This window comes from Ranitomeya imitator, chromosome 4, assembly GCF_032444005.1.
Source record: "Ranitomeya imitator isolate aRanImi1 chromosome 4, aRanImi1.pri, whole genome shotgun sequence".
In the NCBI taxonomy this organism is placed as follows: Eukaryota; Metazoa; Chordata; class Amphibia; order Anura; family Dendrobatidae; genus Ranitomeya; species Ranitomeya imitator.
In genome coordinates, this window is record NC_091285.1 from 1,945,462 (window position 1) to 1,966,794 (window position 21,333).

General features: G+C 50.1%; 1 protein-coding gene across 1 annotated transcript in view; it reads left to right on the forward strand.

Moving 5' to 3' along the window:
• PIK3C2G (phosphatidylinositol-4-phosphate 3-kinase catalytic subunit type 2 gamma) overlaps positions 1 to 21,333 on the forward strand; it is a 179,439-nt gene that overhangs the window by 72,965 nt on the left and 85,141 nt on the right. The window contains exon 6 of the mRNA XM_069762752.1: positions 4,001 to 4,202. Coding sequence (XP_069618853.1) covers positions 4,001 to 4,202 — 202 coding nt within the window. The remainder of the gene's footprint in view (positions 1 to 4,000; positions 4,203 to 21,333) is intronic.

A 21,333-nucleotide genomic window follows, 5' to 3' on the forward strand; every position in this document is an offset into this window, starting at 1 on the left:
TCTGATGACACTGTATACGGGGGAGCGATCTGATGACACTATACGGGGGGAGCGATTTGATGACACTATATGGGGGAGCGATCTGATGACACTGTATACGGGGGGAGCGATCTGATGACACTGTATACAGGGGAGCGATCTGATGACACTGTATACGGGGGAGCGATCTGATGACACTGTATACGGGGGAGCGATCTGATGACACTGTATACGGGGGAGCGATCTGATGACACTGTATACGGGGGAGCGATCTGATGACACTGTATACGGGGGGAGCGATCTGATGACACTGTATACGGGGGAGCGATCTGATGACACTGTATACGGGGGAGCGATCTGATGACACTGTATACGGGGGAGCGATCTGATGACACTGTATATGGGGGAGCGATCTGATGACACTATACGGGGGAGCGATCTGATGACACTGTATATGGGGGAGCAGTTCTGATGACACTGTATACGGGGGGAGCCATCTGATGACACTGTATATGGGGGAGCAGTTCTGATGACACTGTATACGGGGGAGCGATCTGATGACACTGTATACGGGGGGAGCGATCTGATGACACTGTATACGGGGGAGCGATCTGATGACACTGTATACGGGGGAGCGATCTGATGACACTGTATACGGGGGAGCGATCTGATGACACTGTATACGGGGGAGCGATCTGATGACACTGTATACAGGGGGAGCAATCTGATGACACTATATACGGGGGGAGCGATCTGATGACACTGTATATGGGGGAGCGATCTGATGACACTGTATATGGGGGGAGCAGTTCTGATGACACTGTATATGGGGGAGCAGTTCTGATGACACTGTATACAGGGGAGCGATCTGATGACACTGTATACGGGGGAGCGATCTGATGACACTGTATATGGGGGAGCGATCTGATGACACTGTATACGGGGGGGGCGATCTGATGACACTGTATATGGGGGGAGCAGTTCTGATGACACTGTATATGGGGGAGCGATCTGATGACACTGTATATGGGGGAGCAGTTCTGATGACACTGTATATGGGGGAGCAGTTCTGATGACACTGTATACGGGGGAGCGATCTGATGACACTATACGGGGGAGCGATCTGATGACACTGTATACGGGGGAGCGATCTGATGACACTATATGGGGGAGCGATCTGATGACACTGTATACGGGGGAGCAGTTCTGATGACACTGAATATGGGGGAGCGATCTGATGACACTGTATACAGGGGAGCGATCTGATGACACTGTATACGGGGGAGCGATCTGATGACACTGTATATGGGGGAGCAGTTCTGATGACACTGTATATGGGGGAGCAATCTGATGACACTGTATACGGGGGGAGCGATCTGATGACACTGTATATGGGGGAGCGATCTGATGACACTGTATACGGGGGAGCGATCTGATGACACTGTATATGGGGGAGCAGTTCTGATGACACTGTATATGGGGGAGCAGTTCTGATGACACTGTATACGGGGGAGCGATCTGATGACACTATACGGGGGGAGCGATCTGATGACACTGTATACGGGGGGAGCGATCTGATGACACTATATGGGGGAGCGATCTGATGACACTGTATACGGGGGAGCAGTTCTGATGACACTGAATATGGGGGAGCGATCTGATGACACTGTATACAGGGGAGCGATCTGATGACACTGTATATGGGGGGAGCAGTTCTGATGACACTGTATATGGGGGAGCGATCTGATGACACTGTATACAGGGGAGCGATCTGATGACACTGTATATGGGGGGAGCAGTTCTGATGACACTGTATACGGGGGGAGCGATCTGATGACACTGTATATGGGGGAGCGATCTGATGACACTGTATACGGGGGAGCGATCTGATGACACTGTATACGGGGGAGCGATCTGATGACACTGTATACGGGGGGAGCGATCTGATGACACTGTATATGGGGGAGCGATCTGATGACACTGTATACGGGGGAGCGATCAGATGACACTGTATACGGGGGGAGCGATCTGATGACACTGTATACGGGGGGAGCGATCTGATGACACTGTATACGGGGGGAGCCATCTGATGACACTGTATATGGGGGAGCAGTTCTGATGACACTGTATACGGGGGAGCGATCTGATGACACTATACGGGGGGAGCGATCTGATGACACTGTATACGGGGGAGCGATCTGATGACACTGTATACGGGGGAGCAGTTCTGATGACACTGTATATGGGGGAGCAGTTCTGATGACACTGTATACGGGGGAGCGATCTGATGACACTGTATACGGGGGAGCGATCTGATGACACTGTATACGGGGGGAGCGATCTGATGACACTGTATATGGGGGAGCAGTTCTGATGACACTGTATACGGGGGAGCGATCTGATGACACTATACGGGGGGAGCGATCTGATGACACTATACGGGGGGAGCGATCTGATGACACTGTATACGGGGGAGCGATCTGATGACACTGTATATGGGGGAGCAGTTCTGATGACACTGTATATGGGGGAGCAGTTCTGATGACACTGTATACGGGGGAGCGATCTGATGACACTGTATACGGGGGAGCGATCTGATGACACTGTATACGGGGGGAGCGATCTGATGACACTGTATATGGGGGAGCAGTTCTGATGACACTGTATATGGGGGAGCAGTTCTGATGACACTGTATACGGGGGAGCAGTTCTGATGACACTGTATACGGGGGAGCGATCTGATGACACTGTATACGGGGGAGCGATCTGATGACACTGTATATGGGGGAGCAGTTCTGATGACACTGTATACGGGGGAGCGATCTGATGACACTGTATATGGGGCAGCAGTTCTGATGACACTGTATATGGGGGGAGCAGTTCTGATGACACTGTATATGGGGGGAGCAGTTCTGATGACACTGTATATGGGGGAGCGATCTGATGACACTATACGGGGGAGCGATCTGATGACACTGTATATCGGGGAGCAGTTCTGATGACACTGTATATGGGGGGAGCAGTTCTGATGACACTGTATACGGGGGAGCGATCTGATGACACTGTATACGGGGGAGCGATCTGATGACACTGTATACGGGGGAGCGATCTGATGACACTGTATACGGGGGAGCGATCTGATGACACTGTATATGGGGGGAGCAGTTCTGATGACACTGTATATGGGGGAGCGATCTGATGACACTATACGGGGGAGCGATCTGATGACACTGTATATCGGGGAGCAGTTCTGATGACACTGTATACGGGGGAGCAGTTCTGATGACACTATATGGGGGGAGCAGTTCTGATGACACTGTATATGGGGAAGATGAGTGGATCGCGCTGCAGTTTGGGTGATATCGGTTATAGCAGGAGCACGGCTCTGAGTGTTCTGTCCCCACATGAGGTGAATGGAGGTGTGGCTGACTAATAGGTGTTGTGAGAGAATGGTACCTTCAGTTTTCCTCACTGTAGAGCAGACAGGACCAATGCTGATCAGCGTCCGGAGAGATGATGCACACCAGGGATTGTGCAATCCAGACTAGTTTATTTGGAAATTTGGACATACAGCGTAGGATGGTATACAGTAACTTCTCCAGAGTCAAGTCAAGTACAGCAAGTGTATTAGTGACAGCGAGTGAGCAGCAAGAGGTCGAAAGACTGATGCCTTCCTAAGCCCGGTTCAAGCGTGTCCTCTCACAACAGCATAAAACTAAAAATGAAATGGCTGCCAGAGGAAGAGAAGACTTGACCCCTGAACCGGAAGTGGAAGACATGCCCACAAGAAATAATAAATAACAAGCTGCCATATGGAAAAAGGCCACTGGGTGGCAGCAGAGCAGAAATGTAAGAACATACATAGCATGAAAACACACATAAAACTGGAGAGCATGACTTACACGGAACAGCACACTGGGGGCGCTCTGTAACATTCCGGGAGCTGCAGGGAGTCTTCTGGGGGATTTGGCGGTTATTTTCTTTGCTTTGTTTCTTATGATCCCCTTTGTTCTCTCTCCAGATTCTGTCCATGTGAAAGGTTTATTTGCAATCATTTTGCAGCAGATCGCTGACCGTCCCCTGTATCCCCCATCACATGAGCTGCCGTCGGTCCCTCTGCAGCACTTGTACCCATCCCTGCAGCCGGCTGTGCTGCAGAGAATGCCTGGACAGGAGGCGGAGCCTGCGCTGAGTATCTGCGGCCTCGATGAGTATGTACAACCGTGAGTATCCGCCATCTTTACCTAGGTGCTACCTTCACCTGCGACTTCCAGCATTGAGGGACCAGTGTAATATCGGGAAGCGGTGGCCAATCAGAGCTCAGCGCTGCAGTCTGCACAGTCATTCAATCTCCACTTTCGAGATGTTTCACTGCCCACTCGGCATCATCAGGGGCCGAATTGGAGGGTCCCTGAAATGGCGCAGGGACCAGAGGCGCGGGTGTGACTCTAGTGATGAGCTTAGATACACTGCCCCTAGGGATGAGATTAGATACATTGTTCTTAAAGTGTAAAGGTACCGTCACACTTAGCGACGCTGCAGCGATACCGACAACGATCCGGATCGCTGCAGCGTCGCTGTTTGGTCGCTGGAGAGCTGTCACACAGACCGCTCTCCAGCGACCAACGATGCCGGTAACCAGGGTAAACATCGGGTAACTAAGCGCAGGGCCGCGCTTAGTAACCCGATGTTTACCCTGGTTACCATCCTAAAAGTAAAAAAAAACAAACACTAGATACTTACCTACAGCCGTCTGTCCTCCAGCGCTGTGCTCTGCACTCCTCCTGTACTGGCTGTGAGCACAGCGGCCGGAAAGCAGAGCGGTGACGTCACCGCTCTGCTTTCCGGCTGACCGACGCTCACAGCCAGAGCAGGAGGAGTGCAGAGCACAGCGCCGGGGACAGACAGCGGTAGGTAAGTATGTAGTGTTTGTTTTTTTTTACTTTTAGGATGGTAACCAGGGTAAACATCGGGTTACTAAGCGCGGCCCTGCGCTTAGTTACCCGATGTTTACCCTGGTTACCAGTGAAGACATCGCTGAATCGGTGTCACACACGCCGATCCAGCGATGTCAGCAGGAGTCCAGCGACGAAATAAAGTTCTGGACTTTCTTCCCCGACCAACGACATCACAGCAGGGGCCTGATCGCTGCTGCCTGTCACACTGGACGATATCGCTAGCGAGGACGCTGCAACGTCACGGATCGCTAGCGATATCGTCTAGTGTGACGGTACCTTAACTGTCACCCTGATATCGAACATAGGAGCATAGCTGCAAAGTGAATTGTAATCAGGACCATGGGGAGAAGAGCTGACCAGATCTTCCTACCATTTGCTTTCGCTGTGATGCAGCCCCCTCCTGTGTTGCGGCCCCCTCCTGTGATGCGGCCCATTCCTTTTGAATCGGCCCCTTTCTGTCATGCGGCCCCTTCCTGTGATGCGGTCCCTTCCTGTGATGCAGCCTCTCTTGCTGTGATGCAGCCTCTTCCTGTGATGTGGCCCCTTCCTGTGATGTGACCCCTTCCTGTGATTGGGCTCCTTCCTGTGGTGTGCCCCCATCCTGTAGTGCAACCCCTTCCTGTGATGCGGGCCCCTCCTTTGATGTGGACCCTTCCTGTGATGCAGCCTGCTCCTGTGATGCGTCCCCTCGAGTGATGGGGTCCCCATACTGTGGTGCGGCCCGTTCCTGTGATGTGGGCCCCTTCCTGTCTTGCGGCCCCCTCCTGTGATGCAGCCCCCGTCCTGTGATGCAGCCCCTGTCCTGTGATATGGCTCCCTCCAGTGATGGGCCCCCTCTTGTGGTGGCGCCCCTCTCCTGTGGTGGGGCCCCTCCAATGATGCGGCCCCCTCGTGTGGTGTGGCCCCTTCATGTGGTGCAGCCCCTTCGTGTGGTGCAGCCCCTTCCTGTGGTGTAGCCCCTTCCTGTGGTGTGGCCCCTTCCTGTGGTGCGGCCCCTTCCTGTGGTGCGGCCTCCTTCTGTGGTGCGGCCCCCTCCAGTGATGGGCCCCCTCCCTTGGTGGGGCCTCTCCTGTAGTCGGGCCCCTCCAGTGATGCGGCCCCTCCTGTGGTGAGGCTCCTTCGTGTGGTGCGGTCCATTCGTGTGGTGCGGCCCCTTCCTTTCGTACAGCCCCTTGCTGTGATGTGGCCTTTTTGTGATGTGGCCCCCTCCTGTGATGGGATACTGTCTATAATCATAATAATTTTATTTCTACAGCATCAACATATTCCGCAGCACTTTACATTTTAGATGGGACTTGTACAGACAATAAAAGGCATTACAGCATAAAAATAGCATAAATCAGATACAGGAGCAGTGAGGGTCCTGATCACCAGATACAGGAGGTGTTAGGGTCTGTCACGGTTCACGGGGCGGATACCCTTATCTTCCCCACCACTCACATCAATTTGTCATGAACTGGGGTTGTTTGATTGCCCCTGGTTCTTTCTGAAGGGGATTTATCTATATCCCACTTCCCAATTCCGGTTTGGAACTTGCAGTTCTTTGGCGCCCCCCTTACCCTTAGGTCAGATCGGGTACTGCACCTAAGATAATTAGTCGCCAGAAAGGCTGCCTTACTTTGTACTGGCTAATGGGCACATTGCAGCGAGGGCGATATAACTACCACTCAGGTAGGAACAATAATTATCAATGCCACCAGTCGCTACAAAGCCTCCCAAACGCACAGGACAAATCTGCTGCCACCAGCTCCGATTTCTTAATTAATACCGGGTCCGGAGCCGACCCAAATTAGTAGCGTAATTCAGTTCAGAGGACATGACAGTTTGTTATAGAGCAAGGAGAGACAAAGCTAGTAATTTTATATTTTACTCCAAAAAAGGTATTCAGTGTTTACAGAGGTATAAAAAGATATTATAAAAAAAAGACAATTCTCTTATTTACAGTACAATTGCAAATAACATGGGATTAAATTTGGAGAGAACACTTACATTGCGGTCAGATCATTTAATCTCATAGCTGACTGTATGCTGTGGGGGATGAGCGACACATCTAGATGCATCACACCTGTCTTGCAGCTAGCCCCTGAACAAAAGACACTGGAAGACTGCTGCTTCACTCACTTATTTCCCAGCCTAAAACCAAGGCACTCTCCCTGTGGTGACCTCACTAAGGGGCTGAATTCTCCCCTTTCTTAGAGCTGTGACAAACCATTTTTATACATAGCTCACTGTATGAACCTCATATAAGAATGACACAATGATCAGGATGTGCACAACGTCAGGGGGATTCTTTTAAGTGTAAACACAGCACAGTTACACCACCCGCTTATGGAGAAACCCACTCCTTGCACTCATTGGGTTTAGATCCTAGCGATTTCCGTGAGTTATAGATCTCTCGATGGACATCCGGAATATAGAATCCTTATATTTCTAGCCCTGATCGGTGCAATTATACATAAATTTAAAAGAACGATAGAGTCCCATGCCTTCTGGAACAGGCTGTACCAGTTTTGGCTGGTATTAGGCGGGAGGGGGAATGAGGGATTTAGGGCGAGACGGATTTTGCAGCTCAGAGCCATAAAAATTCTTCAGTAATTGTGCTAGCACACAGGCCTCACATTTCAACTATATAGCCGGGGGGGAGGGAGAAAGAGTGGCTTAGAAATCCAGCTGTCACGGCCTCGGATACTTACCTTCCTTCTCCCATCCCTCGGCGAGCTCCCGACTCGTCCCTCACTGCTCCTCATCTGTCTTCTCCGGATCTCGGCACGTCGTCACTTCGCGCATGCGTGGTCGCGCCTCCTCCGCCGCTGGGTTCCCTGGGAGGTTGCGACCCGATGGCTTCTCCCCAACATGGCGGCGCCCATCGGGTATTTCTTCCCGACGTCTTCCTAGGTAAGATGCCTGTGTTTCTATGGTTTTACGCTGCATTTCTTGCCGGCGCTCTCTTTAGTCCTCAGGCCCCCTGTGTGTCTGCCGTGCCTGCCCTGTGTCTCTGTCGTGCTTGCCCGGTGTCTCAGCCGCGCCAGTCCTGTGTCTCTGTTGTGCCTGTCCTGTGTCTCTGCCGTGCCTGCCCTGTGTCTCTGCCATGCCTGCCCTGTGTCTCGGTGGTGCCACTCCTGTGTCATAGCCGTCCCTGTCTGGCATCTAGTCTTGTCTTCCATTCTCTATTATTTTTTGTCTCCTTTTTTAGAAACATCCTTAAGGGTGCGCGCATGTGGGGATGCACGCAAGCGTCCCAGAAGCAATGCGTCACGAAGATAAACATCGTGATACAGCAGTTATTCCATGGCAGTTAGTCAGGGCAGGAGTCAGGTAACCCACACTCTGCACTCCCGTCTATCCATGTGCTTTATTCCTATCCTCCTATGTTCCCTTGCAAGCCACTTTCACCGACCAATCCCCCCTCCACCACGACTCATATACATCAGCTCCTCTCTCCTTCCCTCTCCCATGTACAGCTCCCATGCACTTCTCACCTTCTTGAAAAACCTCAGTCTATCTTGCCCAAACACACTGCACAAAAAAACTTCATACAATTCCAAAAACTACTTGCTCTTTATCTTCCTACTCCTACTGATTTCAGGTGCCATCTCCCCCAACCCCGGTCCCCCATCCCAGAACTTCAACCCCTACCCTACCTCACATCGCAACCTTAATAATCTTACTAATATTAATTGCACTCCTTCATCTCCTTCTTTTAATTGTGCCCTTTGGAATCCACGGTCTGTATCTAACAAGCTTCCTTTCCTGCACAACTACTTTCTGAAAAACTCTCTGAAGCTGAAGCTTCACGGAAACCTGGATCCAGGATTCTGACACTGTCTCTCCTGCTGCCATTTCCCATGGAGGCTTACAATTCTCCCATTCCCCGAGACCAACAAACAGACCTGGTGGTGGAGTCGGCATACTTCTCTCCCCACAATGCACCTTCCAGGTCATCCCCCCAGCTCCATCACTCTCATTCCCTTTTTTTGAGGTCCACACCATCAGGCTCTATCGTACCCTCTCCCTCAGAGTAGCGGTCATATACCGGCCCCCAGGCTCACCCACCCACTTCCTGGACCATTTCTCTGCCTGGCTGCCGCACTAAATGTCCTCAGACCTACCAACCCTTATCCTGGGAGACTTCAACATCCACATCAACAGCCCCACTTCTACATCTGCATCCCAGCTTCTATCACTAACCACTTCGCTCGGCCTCTCACAGCTCTCAACCTCTGAAACACACAAAGACGGTAACACCCGGGACCTGGTTTTCGCCCGGCCAGAGGCGTATCTAGGGTTTCTGGCACCTGGGGCAAGAATTCATTCTGGCGCCCCCCCAGGACATATGCGATTTGCACACTTAGTTATGTGCCCACGAGCTCCTCTCCCCGATGCTCTCAATGTTCAGTGAAAACTGAGAGAAGCAGAAGAGAAGCTCGATGTCACAGGACCACAAGTATGAAAGTCGCATGTGAGTGAAGTGTCCATGTGACGACTACTGGAACCTGCAGAGCTGAATCCTGACATCGCAGCTTCTGAATTCTCACAACGCATGCACTGCACACTTTTAGGATTCTCCCTTGCCGGAGGACGGTCATGTCAGCACAAGCATGTGATTTGTATACTTCTGACCACATTCTGACTAGACGTGCCCGGCCTCGCTTAGTTCATTTTCATTGACTGAGGCCACACATGTCTAGTCAGCACGTGACCGCATGTATGTAAATCGCCAGGACGACAGAATCCTGACAGCGTGCAGGGCGAACTGTGAGAACTCAGAAGTCTGCAGTCACAAAGAATGACTGCAGACTCATTACAAACCTGGACATCCCCTTTAATGCTCCTAACATAAATAAAAACATGAGAATTAGTTAACATCACACATAACATTTACATCCAGGGACCTTATAGATGACGTCGTCTCTCAAGCCGTTCTCCTTTTCTTCATCTTGTCCAGACCCCATGATGAGTTTTCTCATCCACAGCCGTCTCTGCAGATTTCCATCTTCTCCGCTCTTTTGCAGAAAATCTCCACATGATCCCCTTAAAGATACAAGTGTCATTATAATGCTCCTGAATGAATAATTGCCCCTCACTATATTGTCTGCATAAAATATGACCCCCACACTGTCCCTCTTATGATACATGTTCTTCACACTGACCTCTCCTTTCCATACCAACCCCCTCTTCACACTGTCCTCTCACACTGTGTCCCCTGCTATAGGGCCCAGTATTTATTCTGTACTCTCTCATCACACTCTCCCTCCTTGGTATACTGTCCCCTCCTGGCTGTGCCCTTACACTGTCCCCCCATGCTACGCCCCCACTACTCAGTTTCTATTCTGTGCCCACTCACTTTTCTCCTCCATACTGTCTCCACACTATTCCCCTCCCTCCTCATACTGTCTCCTCTCACATCCCTCCTGTTCACCAAACTGTCTCCTCATATATTTACCCCTCACTTTCTATACTGCCTGCTCACCTGACTCCCCATACTGTGTCTGCACACATCCCATCACCCTCACTCCCCGTACTCTGTCCACATACATTTTTCACATCGCTACTCATACTGTGTCCGCATACATTCCCCCGTTCGCTCCTCATACTGTCTGCACCCATCCCCCATACTGTTTCCTCAGATATGCCCCCCATTCTCCTGTACTGTTTCCTCATACATGCTTCCCATTCTCCTGTACTGTTTCCTCATATATGCCCATTATTTTCCTCTACCCTACCCCATCATTGCTCGCTTCTCCACCTCCATCTTTGCCTTCTCCACCACCACTATCATTGCTTTCTCCCCCACCACCCCATCATTGCCCTTTCCACCACCATCATCATTGTCCTTTCCGCCGCCATCACCATACTTGCCCATTCCACCACCTCCATCATTTTCTCCCCCTCCAATATCATCAGTGTGCTTTCCACCACCACCATCCTTGTCCATTCTACCACCTCCATCATTTCTTCCCCCCTCATTATTGCCCTTTCCACCACCTCCATGATTTGATCCTCCCCACCATCATTGCATTCTCCCCCACCTCCATCATTGCCCATTCCACCTCCATCATTGCCCATTCCACCACCCCAATTATTGCCCTCTCCCCATCAGCCCCATCATTGCCCTCACCTCTCCTCCCCATACACACACACAAAACCATTTACGTCTCTACACATTCACCCGCAGCGCTACACATGCACGCACAAACACACACACACACATATTGCATACAGTATAATGGCCACACCTAGTTACTCCTACACACGCGGCTGAGCTCCGTATACCATGCACACACGGCTCCACTCCATACACCTTGTACACATGTGGCTCCACTCCGTACAGCTTGTACACACGCGGCTCCACTCTGTACACCTCGTACACACGCGGCTCCGCTCCGTACACCTCATACACACGCGGCTCTGCTCCGTACACCTCGTACGCTTGCGGCTCCGCTTCATATACCTCATAGACACACACCACTCCGCTCCATACACCTTGCACACACTGCTCCACTCCATACACCTCGTACACACCCAGCTCCGCTCCGTACACCTCATACGTACATGGCTCCGCTCCGTACACCTTGTACACACATGGCTCTGCTCTATACACCTCGTACACACACGGCTCCGCTCCATACACCTCGTACACACCCAGTTCCACTCCGTACACCTCGTACACACAGGGCTCAGCTCCATACACCTTGCACACACCCAGTTCCGCTCCGTACACCTCGTACACACACGGCTCCGCTCCATACACCTTGCACACACCCAGTTCCGCTCCGTACACCTCGTACACACACGGCTCCGCTCCATACACCTTGCACACACCCAGTTCCGCTCCGTTCACCTCGTACACACACGGCTCAGCTCCACACACCTTGCACACACCCAATTCTGCTCTGTACACCTCGTACACACACGGCTCCGCTCCATACACCTCGTACACACCCAGTTCCACTCCGTACACCTCGTACACACAGGGCTCAGCTCCATACACCTTGCACACACCCAGTTCCGCTCCGTACACCTCGTACACACACGGCTCCGCTCCATACACCTTGCACACACCCAGTTCCGCTCCGTACACCTCGTACACACACGGCTCCGCTCCATACACCTTGCACACACCCAGTTCCGCTCCGTTCACCTCGTACACACACGGCTCAGCTCCACACACCTTGCACACACCCAATTCTGCTCTGTACACCTTGTACATACACGGCTCCGCTCCATACACCTTGCACACACCCAATTCTGCTCTGTACACCTTGTACATACACGGCTCCGCTCCATACACTGTTGTGAATTTGCTTTTTGGCTCCCTCTAGTGGTTACTAGTTTTTTGACTCTGGTTTTTCTGTCTTTCCTTTTATCCGCACCTGGGTCGTTAGTTAGGGGCGTTGCTTTATAAGCTCCCTGGACACTCAGTTCTATGCCTGGCAACGTAGTTATCAGAGCTAATCTGCTGTGCTCTTGTCTACTGATCCTGGTCCGGTTATTCAGCTAAGTCAATTACTTTGCTTTTTGCTATTTGTTTTTGGTTTTGTATTTTTGTCCAGCTTGTTCCTAATCTGTATCCTGACTTTTGCTGGAAGCTCTAGGGCGCTGGTGTTCTCCCCCCGGACCGTTAGACGGTTCGGGGGTTCTTGAATTTCCAGTGTGGATTTTTGATAGGGTTTTTTGTTGACCATATAAGTTACCTTTCTATATTCTGCTATTAGTTAGCGGGCCTCTCTGTGCTAAACCTGGTTCATTTCTGTGTTTGTCATTTCCTCTTACCTCACCGTTATTATTTGTGGGGGGCTTCTATCCTGCTTTGGGGTCCCTTTCTCTGGAGGCAAGAGAGGTCTTTGTTTTCCTCTACTAGGGGTATTTAGATTCTCCGGCTGGCGCGAGTCATCTAGGATCAACGTAGGTATGACCCCCGGCTACTTCTAGTGTTGGCGTTAGGAGTAGATATATGGTCAACCCAGTTACCACTGCCCTATGAGCTGGATTTTTGTATCTTGCAGACTTCCACGTTCCTCTGAGACCCTCGCCATTGGGGTCATAACAGTTTGCCAGGCCAATATTAAATGTTTAATGCATTGCAAAAGAGGGATTATAAGAAAGAAGATTCTGAGTTTTTTTTTTTTTTTTTCTCCTCTCTCATTTTTTTTTTTTTTTTTTCCTTCATCCCCTTTACCTCAGAGTGGCTTATGCTTGCTGCAGACATGAATGTCCAGACCTTGATTACAAGTGTGGACCAGCTGGCTACTCGTGTGCAGGGCATACAAGATTATGTTATCAGAAGTCCTGGGTCAGAACCTAAGATACCGATTCCTGAACTGTTTTCCGGAGACAGGTTTAAGTTTAGGAATTTCAAGAATAATTGTAAATTGTTTTTGTCCCTGAGACCCTGTTCATCTGGAGACTCCGCTCAGCAAGTAAAAATTGTTATTTCGTTCTTACGGGGTGACCCTCAAGATTGGGCTTTTTCGCTGGCGCCAGGAGATCCGGCATTGGCTGATATTGATGCGTTTTTTCTGGCGCTCGGTTTACTTTATGAGGAACCCAATCTTGAGATTCAGGCAGAAAAGGCCCTGCTGGCTATGTCTCAGGGGCAGGACGAGGCTGAAGTGTATTGCCAAAAATTTCGGAAATGGTCCGTGCTGACACATTGGAACGACTGTGCACTGGCCGCTAATTTTAGAAATGGTCTTTCTGATGCCATTAAAGATGTTATGGTGGGTTTTCCCATTCCCACAGGTCTGAATGATGCTATGGCACTGGCTATTCAAATTGACCGGCGATTGCGGGAGCGCAAGACCGCAAATTCCCTCATGGTGTTGTCTGAACAGACACCTAATTCGGTGCAATGTGATAGAAAAACCGCAAATTCCCTCATGGTGTTGTCTGAACAGACACCTGATTTAAGGCAATGTGATAGAATCCTGACCAGAAATGAGCGGAAAATTCATAGACGCCGGAATGGCTTGTGCTACTACTGTGGTGATTCTACACATGTTATCTCAGCATGCTCTAAACGTATAGCTAAGGTTGTTGGTCCGGTCACCGCTGGAAATTTGCAACCTAAATTTATTCTGTCTGTAACTTTGATTTGCTCACTGTCGTCTTATCCTGTCATGGCGTTTGTAGATTCAGGTGCTGCCCTGAGTCTTATGGATCTGTCATTTGCTAAGCGCTGTGGTTTTACTCTTGAACCATTAGAAAATCCTATTCCTCTTAGGGGTATTGATGCTACGCCATTGGCAGCAAATAAACCGCAGTATTGGACACAGGTTACCATGTGCATGACTCCTGAACACCGCGAGGTGATACGTTTTCTTGTTTTACATAAAATGCATGATTTGGTTGTTTTAGGGCTGCCATGGTTACAGACCCATAATCCCGTCCTGGACTGGAAGGCTATGTCAGTTTCTAGTTGGGGCTGTCGTGGTATTCATGGGGATATCCTGCCTGTGTCTATTGCTTCTTCTACGCCTTCGGAAGTTCCGGAGTATTTGTCTGATTATCAGGATGTCTTTAGCGAGTCCAGGTCCAGTGCATTGCCTCCTCATAGGGACTGTGACTGTGCTATAGATTTGATTCCAGGCAGTAAATTTCCTAAGGGAAGACTCTTTAATCTGTCGGTACCTGAACATACCGCTATGCGTTCGTATATCAAGGAGTCTTTGGAGAAAGGACATATTCGTCCGTCTTCTTCCCCTCTTGGTGCAGGATTCTTTTTTGTGGCTAAAAAGGACGGATCTTTGAGGCCTTGTATTGATTATCGGCTTTTAAATAAGATCACTGTCAAATTTCAGTATCCTCTGCCGCTGTTGTCTGACTTGTTTGCCCGAATTAAAGGTGCCAAGTGGTTCACCAAGATAGACCTTCGTGGTGCGTACAACCTTGTGCGCATTAAGCAAGGTGATGAATGGAAAACCGCATTCAATACGCCCGAAGGTCATTTTGAGTACTTGGTGATGCCTTTTGGGCTCTCCAATGCGCCTTCAGTTTTTCAGTCCTTTATGCATGACATTTTCCGGAAGTATCTGGATAAATTTTTGATCGTTTATCTGGATGATATTTTGGTTTTTTCTGATGATTGGGACTCGCATGTGGAGCAGGTCAGGTTGGTCTTTAAAATTTTGCGTGAAAATTCTTTGTTTGTCAAAGGCTCAAAGTGTCTCTTTGGTGTACAGAAGGTTCCCTTTTTGGGGTTTATTTTTTCCCCTTCTGCTGTGGAGATGGACCCGGTCAAGGTCCGAGCTATTCTTGATTGGACTCAGCCCTCGTCAGTTAAGAGTCTTCAGAAGTTCTTGGGTTTCGCTAACTTCTACCGTCGTTTTATCGCTAATTTTTCTAGCGTTGTGAAACCTTTGACGGATATGACCAAGAAGGGCTCCGATGTAGCTAACTGGGCTCCTGCTGCCGTGGAGGCTTTCCAGGAGTTGAAACGCCGGTTTACTTCGGCGCCTGTTTTGTGCCAGCCCGATGTCTCACTTCCCTTTCAGGTTGAGGTGGATGCTTCGGAGATTGGAGCAGGGGCCGTTTTGTCGCAGAGAGGCCCTGGTTGCTCTGTTATGAAACCTTGTGCCTTTTTCTCTAGGAAGTTTTCGCCTGCCGAGCGAAATTATGATGTGGGCAATCGGGAGTTGTTGGCCATGAAGTGGGCATTTGAGGAGTGGCGTCATTGGCTCGAGGGTGCTAAGCATCGTGTGGTGGTCTTGACTGATCACAAAAATCTGATGTATCTCGAGTCTGCTAAACGCCTTAATCCGAGACAGGCCCGCTGGTCATTGTTTTTCTCCCGCTTTGATTTTGTTGTCTCGTATTTACCAGGTTCAAAGAATGTGAAGGCCGATGCTCTTTCTAGGAGCTTTGTGCCTGATGCTCCTGGAGTCGCTGATCCTGTTGGTATTCTTAAGGATGGAGTTATCTTATCAGCTATTTCTCCGGATCTGCGACGTGTGTTGCAGAGATTTCAAGCTGATAGGCCTGAGTCTTGTCCACCTGACAGACTGTTTGTTCCGGATAAGTGGACCAGCAGAGTCATTTCCGAGGTTCATTCCTCGGTGTTGGCAGGTCACCCGGGAATTTTTGGCACCAGAGATCTGGTGGCCAGGTCCTTTTGGTGGCCTTCTTTGTCAAGGGATGTGCGGTCATTTGTGCAGTCCTGTGGGACTTGTGCTAGAGCTAAGCCTTGCTGTTCTCGTGCCAGCGGGTTGCTCTTGCCCTTGCCTGTCCCGAAGAGACCTTGGACACATATCTCCATGGATTTCATTTCTGATCTTCCGCTATCTCAGGGCATGTCTGTTATCTGGGTGATATGTGATCGCTTCTCCAAGATGGTCCATTTGGTTCCTTTGCCTAAGCTGCCTTCCTCTTCCGATCTGGTTCCTGTGTTTTTCCAGAACGTGGTTCGTTTGCACGGCATCCCTGAGAATATTGTGTCAGATAGAGGATCCCAGTTCGTTTCCAGGTTCTGGCGATCCTTTTGTAGTAGGATGGGCATTGATTTGTCGTTTTCCTCTGCTTTCCATCCTCAGACTAATGGACAGACGGAGCGAACCAATCAGACTTTGGAGGCTTATTTGAGGTGTTTTGTCTCTGCTGATCAGGACGATTGGGTGACATTCTTGCCGTTGGCTGAGTTTGCCCTTAATAATCGGGCTAGTTCCGCCACCTTGGTTTCGCCTTTTTTCTGCAACACTGGTTTCCATCCTCGCTTTTCTTCAGGTCATGTGGAGTCTTCTGACTGTCCTGGGGTGGATTCTGTGGTGGATAGGTTGCAGCGGATCTGGAATCATGTGGTGGACAACTTGAAGTTGTCACAGGAGAGGGCTCAGCGCTTTGCCAACCGCCGCCGCGGTGTGGGTCCCCGACTACGCGTTGGGGATTTGGTATGGCTTTCTTCCCGCTTTGTTCCTATGAAGGTCTCCTCTCCCAAATTTAAACCTCGTTTTATTGGTCCTTACAAGATATTGGAAATCCTTAATCCTGTATCTTTTCGTCTGGATCTTCCTGTGTCGTTTGCTATTCACAATGTATTTCATAGGTCCTTGTTGCGGCGGTACGTTGTGCCTGTAGTTCCTTCTGCTGAGCCTCCTGCTCCGGTGTTGGTTGAGGGCGAGTTGGAGTACGTGGTGGAGAAGATCTTGGATTCTCGCCTCTCCAGGCGAAGACTTCAGTACCTGGTCAAGTGGAAGGGCTATGGTCAGGAGGATAATTCCTGGGTGGTCGCCTCTGATGTTCATGCGGCCGATTTAGTTCGTGCCTTTCATGCCGCTCATCCTGATCGCCCTGGTGGTCGTGGTGAGGGTTCGGTGACCCCTCACTAAGGGGGGGGTACTGTTGTGAATTTGCTTTTTGGCTCCCTCTAGTGGTTACTAGTTTTTTGACTCTGGTTTTTCTGTCTTTCCTTTTATCCGCACCTGGGTCGTTAGTTAGGGGCGTTGCTTTATAAGCTCCCTGGACACTCAGTTCTATGCCTGGCAACGTAGTTATCAGAGCTAATCTGCTGTGCTCTTGTCTACTGATCCTGGTCCGGTTATTCAGCTAAGTCAATTACTTTGCTTTTTGCTATTTGTTTTTGGTTTTGTATTTTTGTCCAGCTTGTTCCTAATCTGTATCCTGACTTTTGCTGGAAGCTCTAGGGCGCTGGTGTTCTCCCCCCGGACCGTTAGACGGTTCGGGGGTTCTTGAATTTCCAGTGTGGATTTTTGATAGGGTTTTTTGTTGACCATATAAGTTACCTTTCTATATTCTGCTATTAGTTAGCGGGCCTCTCTGTGCTAAACCTGGTTCATTTCTGTGTTTGTCATTTCCTCTTACCTCACCGTTATTATTTGTGGGGGGCTTCTATCCTGCTTTGGGGTCCCTTTCTCTGGAGGCAAGAGAGGTCTTTGTTTTCCTCTACTAGGGGTATTTAGATTCTCCGGCTGGCGCGAGTCATCTAGGATCAACGTAGGTATGACCCCCGGCTACTTCTAGTGTTGGCGTTAGGAGTAGATATATGGTCAACCCAGTTACCACTGCCCTATGAGCTGGATTTTTGTATCTTGCAGACTTCCACGTTCCTCTGAGACCCTCGCCATTGGGGTCATAACAATACACCTTGCACACACCCAGTTCCTCTCTGTACACCTCGTACACACACGGCTCTGCTCCGTACACACCCAGCTTATTCCATACACCTTGCACACACCCAGCTCCGCTCTGTACACCTCGTACACACAAGGCTCTGCTCTGTACACACCCAGCTTCGCTCCATACACCTTGCACACAACCAGCTCCGCTCCATACACCTTGCACACAACCAGCTCCGCTCCATACACCTTGCACACACGGCTTCCACTCCGTACACCTCGTACACATGGCTCTGCTACATCCACACAAACCACTCCTGACCCCACACAAAAGCTTACCCTCGTCCAGCACCATGACAACCAGCAGAGTCCTGCACTACACGGAGGCCCTTGATCATGTGACTCCTGACTCCTCCCCTCCTGTTATCTCATCACAGGTCCTGTGCGCACAGAGCTGCAGCAGCAATAGCTGTGGTGCGCGGCTCTCTGCAGTGGAGGGGCTCTGCTGCGGGACAAGTGCAGTCCCACCCGAGCCTCCTTGGACCGCCGCATCATCAGGCGGCCCGCTGACTCCCCCCTGTCGGCTGCGCCCGGGGCACATGCCCCAGCTGCCCCCCCCCCCTGGATATGCCACTGTGCCCGGCTCTGCTCAATCTCCTATCTAGATAACTCACTGCTTCCCCTCTCTGACCACAACATTCTCTCCTTCACGATCACAAATCTTCGCTCACCCCAGCACCCTCCTACCTACCACACATTCAGAAATCTACTAATGCTATTATATCTCATACACTTTCAGACTCCCTACACTCATCATTGCCCCCAATCTCTTCTTTTTCCTGTCCTGATGTGGCGGTACATCACTTCAATGACACTCTTAGAAGCATCCTGGACCAAGTAGCTCCCCTCACCCTCAGAATCTCCAAACGCAGAGTGAAACAGCCCTGGCTCACTCTCCACATTTAATCCCATCACAGAAGGTCTCCAAGCTCCTCTCCTCTTCTCATCCGACTACATGCACTACTGACCCCATTTCCTCACACCTCCTCCAGTCTCTCTCTCCAGTCGTCACAGCTCACCTAACTACAATCTTTAATCTCTCCCTCTCCTCTGGCATTTTCCCCTCCTACTTCAAACACTCTATCATTACTCTATTACTAAAGAAACCCACTCTCCACCCATCCTGCATAAACAACTACAGACCGGTCTCCAATCTCCCCTTCATCTCTAAACTCTTGGAGCGCCTGATATACTCCCGCCTTAGGCTTCTTTCACACTAGCATCGGAATCTCCCCGTCGCAATGCGTCGGGGAGAGATTCTGACGCTAGCGTTTGCTGCATTGCACAATGGGTGCAGCGGATGCATTTTTCCGGCGCATCCGCTGCCCCATTGTAAGGTGCGGGGAGGTGGGGGCGGAGTTCCGGCCGCGCATGCGTGGTCGGAAAAAGCGGTCCGTCAGGAGAAAAAAACGTTACATGTAGCGTTTTTTTCTCCCAACTGTCTGCAAAAGCACGACGCATCCGTCGCTCGACGGATGCGACGTGTGGCAATCCGTCGCAAATGCGTCGTCAATGCAAGTCTATGGGGAAAAAACGCATCCTGCAAGCACTTTAGCAGGATGCGTTTTTTCTGCAAAACGACGCATTGTGACGGATTGCAGAAAACGCTAGTGTGAAAGTAGCCTTACCCGTTGCCTCTCCATTCACTCCCTCTTAGGGTATGTGCACACGTCAGGATTTCTTGCAGAAATTTCCTGAAGAAAACCGGAAATTTTCTGCATGAAATCCGCATTTTTTTTTTGCTTTTTTTCCCCCGTTTTTCTTAGCATTTTGCAAGCGTAATTAGCTAGCAGAATGCTAAAGTTTTCCAAGCGATCTGTAGCATCGCTTGGAAAACTGACTGACAGGTTGGTCACACAAACATAGTGTTTGACAAGTGTTACCAACTTTTTACTATAGATGCTGCCTATGCAGCATCAATAGTAAAAGATAGAATGTTTAAAAATAATAAAAAAAAATTTAAAAAATGGTTATACTCACCCTGCAGACAGCCGATCTCCTCAGCGGCGTCCGTTCCTATAGATGGTGTGTGTGTGCAGGACCTTCCATGACGTCGCGGTCACGTGAGCGGTCACATGAGCGGTCGCGCAACCAATCACAAGACGGCGATGTCATCGCAGGTCCTTCACACAGAGCATCTATAGGAACAGAAGCGGCAGCATGCAGCGCAGAGAGGCGGGAAGACATCGAAGGTGAGTATATGACTATTTTTTATTTTAATTCTTTTTTTTTTTACCAATTACATGGTGCCCAGTCCGTGGAGGAGAGTCTCCTCTCCTCCACCCTGGGTACCAACCACACATAATCTGCTTACTTCCCGCATGGTGTGCACAGCCCCACGCGGAAAGTAAGCAGAACAATGCACTCCTAGGTGTGCGTAATCCCCGCAATTCCGCAAATTTAATGAACATGTTGCTTTTTTTTCCGCGATTCGATTTTTTCGCGGAAAAAAATGCAACATTTGCACAAAAAATGCGGAATACACTGTAAATAACAGGAGGCATATGTAAGCGTTTTTTTTTCGCGTTTTTATCACGTTTTTATAGCGAAAAAACATGAAAAATACTGTACGTGTGCACATGGCCTTAGACCCTTCACAGTCCGGCTTCCGCCCCCTACATTCGACAGAAACTGCACCCATCAAAGTGACCAATGACCTTCTGACAGCAAAACGTTATGGTGACCACTCTCTGCTCATTCTTCTCGACCTTTCTGCAGCTTTCGACACTGTTGACCCCCGTCTCCTACTCTCTAGGCTCCAGTCACTAGGCATTAAGGACACTGCTCTCTCCTGGTTCTCCTCCTATCTTTCTGACCGCTCCTTCAGTGTTCTGTTCTCCGGCTCCACTTCATCTCCTCTTCCTCTCACTGTCGGGGTACCTCAGGGCTCAGTCCTTGGCCCCCTTCTGTTCTCTCTCTACACGGCCCCAATTGGACAGACCATCAGCAGATTTGGCTTTCAGTACCATCTTTATGCTGATGGCACACAACTATATACATCCTCCCCTGACCTTACCCCCGCTGTACTACAGAACACCACTGACTGTCTGTCCGCAGTCTCTGACATCATGTCCGCTCTCTATCTGAAACTCAACCTCTCCAAAACTGAACTTCTTCTGCTCCCGCCATCTACTAACCTCCCTAAATCTGACATTTCCCTCTCCGTGGGTGGCACCATAATAACACCCCGGCAGCAGGCGCGCTGTCTGGGTGTTACCTTTGACTCCGATCTCTCCTTCACCTCCCATATACAATCTCTTGCCCGCTCG